The sequence below is a fragment of the Paracoccidioides lutzii genome (assembly GCF_000150705.2).
Source record: "Paracoccidioides lutzii Pb01 unplaced genomic scaffold supercont2.27, whole genome shotgun sequence".
NCBI lineage: Eukaryota > Fungi > Ascomycota > Eurotiomycetes > Onygenales > Ajellomycetaceae > Paracoccidioides > Paracoccidioides lutzii.
Genome location: NW_015440973.1, coordinates 279,039 through 281,129, shown reverse-complemented (window position 1 = coordinate 281,129; position 2,091 = coordinate 279,039). Strand labels below are relative to the sequence as shown.

The 2,091-nt window shown below is 45.4% G+C and overlaps 1 protein-coding gene across 1 annotated transcript; it reads right to left on the bottom strand.

Annotated features, from left to right (window-relative positions):
- Positions 1-960: 960 nt before the first annotated feature.
- On the bottom strand, positions 961-1,281 carry PAAG_07911 (hypothetical protein; the record flags this gene model as incomplete). The annotated part of the gene is made up of 2 exons (XM_015846367.1): positions 961-1,092; positions 1,147-1,281. 2 exons carry the CDS (start codon positions 1,279-1,281, stop codon positions 961-963), a joined length of 267 nt encoding a protein of 88 aa, XP_015700802.1.
- Between the last annotated feature and the right edge of the window lie 810 nt (positions 1,282-2,091).

Genomic DNA, 2,091 nt, shown 5'->3' with positions numbered 1-2,091 from the left:
GGATATTGCGCACAGCAGCAGCAACACTTGTTAGGAATCCTATGCAGCGTTGATGATAGAAGAGGGCCGAGTTAGCCATTTGAACTTATTTTTGTCTTTCATGGCGATTTTTTTTCGCGCCAGGCATAACTACCTAAAGTAGGGCCAACCACTTTGCAACGACATGGATTTTGCGTCGTTCCGCATTGAAGGCAGATCGGGAAAGGAATCCAGGGAATAGACATCGTGAAGGGTTCTCTATTTCTACGGTGCTTCTTATTTTGATGTCTGGTTCGTAAGGGGGGATTGAACAGTATATCGCATGGCAGCAGGTGCGCCAATCTTATTTTTCAAAAGTTGCCGTTGTGCCAGTGAACCTGTCAAATACTTTACTGAATATCCAGCAGGTAAGGACTGCCGACATGACGAAGCATTTCGGCATATCTTCATCCCTTCTTGAGGGAGGTTGAGGTAGTGATGACATGAGTTGACGCGAAGGCGAAGCTTGAAAGCTTAACCGGAATTAGCTTTTGTGCAAGAGCTTGATTTGAACTCCCGTTGATCCGATGTTGTACCACTTTCGGATTGGATTGGTTGAATTTGTTAGATTGCTGAGGGAGGGTTTAGATATGATGAAGTAGAGATCGCGGGTGAGGTTGGAATTTCTAAAGTCTGATTCGTCGAGAGGAATATCGTATAGTTAGTTGGATAAAATAAGAGCATTTCGAATGCTCAGAAAGGACCTAAATGTAACTATATATTCAATCCCGCCTTTGTTGTAAGTTCCTACAAAATCGGGTTCCTCGAGGCATCACCAAGCATGGCGAAATCAAATCCCAAAAACCCCACCTGTCAACAGTTAACAGTAAATAGCGGCAACATTTTCTCAGATACACCACACATGAATATAATCCTTTCATTGGTTTCTCCTCTCCTTCCTCTGAACTCTCCCGCTCACCATCAACGCCTTTTCCAGCAAATTTAACGCCCAATCCTTCCCCCATTCCCAGCATTCTTCGCTCCAAATCCAACACTCCATATCTGATCTCTTGGACTAGTTTCTACAAGTCCCCTGCTTCCAGTAGCCAAAAGCTGCTCCTTAAGCTTCGGATTCTGAGTAAAGTTCAAATACTTCCCTCAACAACGATCTGATATCGATGCTTTTACTGTACAGAAGCGTCGAAGCCTGGTATTTGGCGGCCAATGCTCCGGAGGTCCGGAATGTGGTGATTCAGTATCCCGTGCAAGGATTTTCTGGGTGGATGTGTCATCTGGAGCGAAAAGGAGGCCCTTGCGGTGCATCATGAACCTGGTAAGAACTAATACTTGGTTAATGATATTGTTTCCAAGATAAACACAAAAAGGATACAACCATTTGAGATATAACTATGCAACTTATCACGTGGATAGAACAGGTTTCTCACTGCTTCAGCATTGTCATATTTTCAGGACCTCAACGCTATTACTCCCGTCGTCGAGTTGTCTTTTGCGGTGAATCGCCTCCGACGGATACCATTGTCCCAGATAGCCGTTTTCTAATTCTGGTTTCCAGAGCAGACTGGCCTGGCCGTTTCTGACCACCCTGAAACGAAATCAAGTAGTTACGGATTAAAATACTATACGGACAACTTTTTACTATTTAAGCCAGCTTCAGCTGCAACCCCGAGGCTACCTTATACCAGCAAAACCTGTCAGTGGGACAGGTTCCCGCTGGTCATCTATCAGAAGTCATCAGCCATCCATCTTGATAAAATAGGCTGAGGATTGACCGCGGCTGGATGGCTAACCCCCAGATTTCAGGCGTCCGGGCACCCATTGGCCCTTTTACAGCCTAATTCTATATGCCAAGCCAGCCGCCAAATCTTTACTGTGTGCCTCGGCTCGGGCCCCATGCCATGGCACATTAGACCTGGAAGAAGTTGTCTATGCTGCGACGTGCCGTGTGATATCAATTATAACCAATTGAATTGTTCAACAGGAGATGAGTATTATTACTATGAACTGTTCAAAGGTTGGAAAAGGGGGGGGGGGGGGGGGGCAAGCTTCCGGTATGCAGTATGTTGGCTGCCCAGAATCTGTTATATTCAAAAATGGATGTTGATCACAATATCC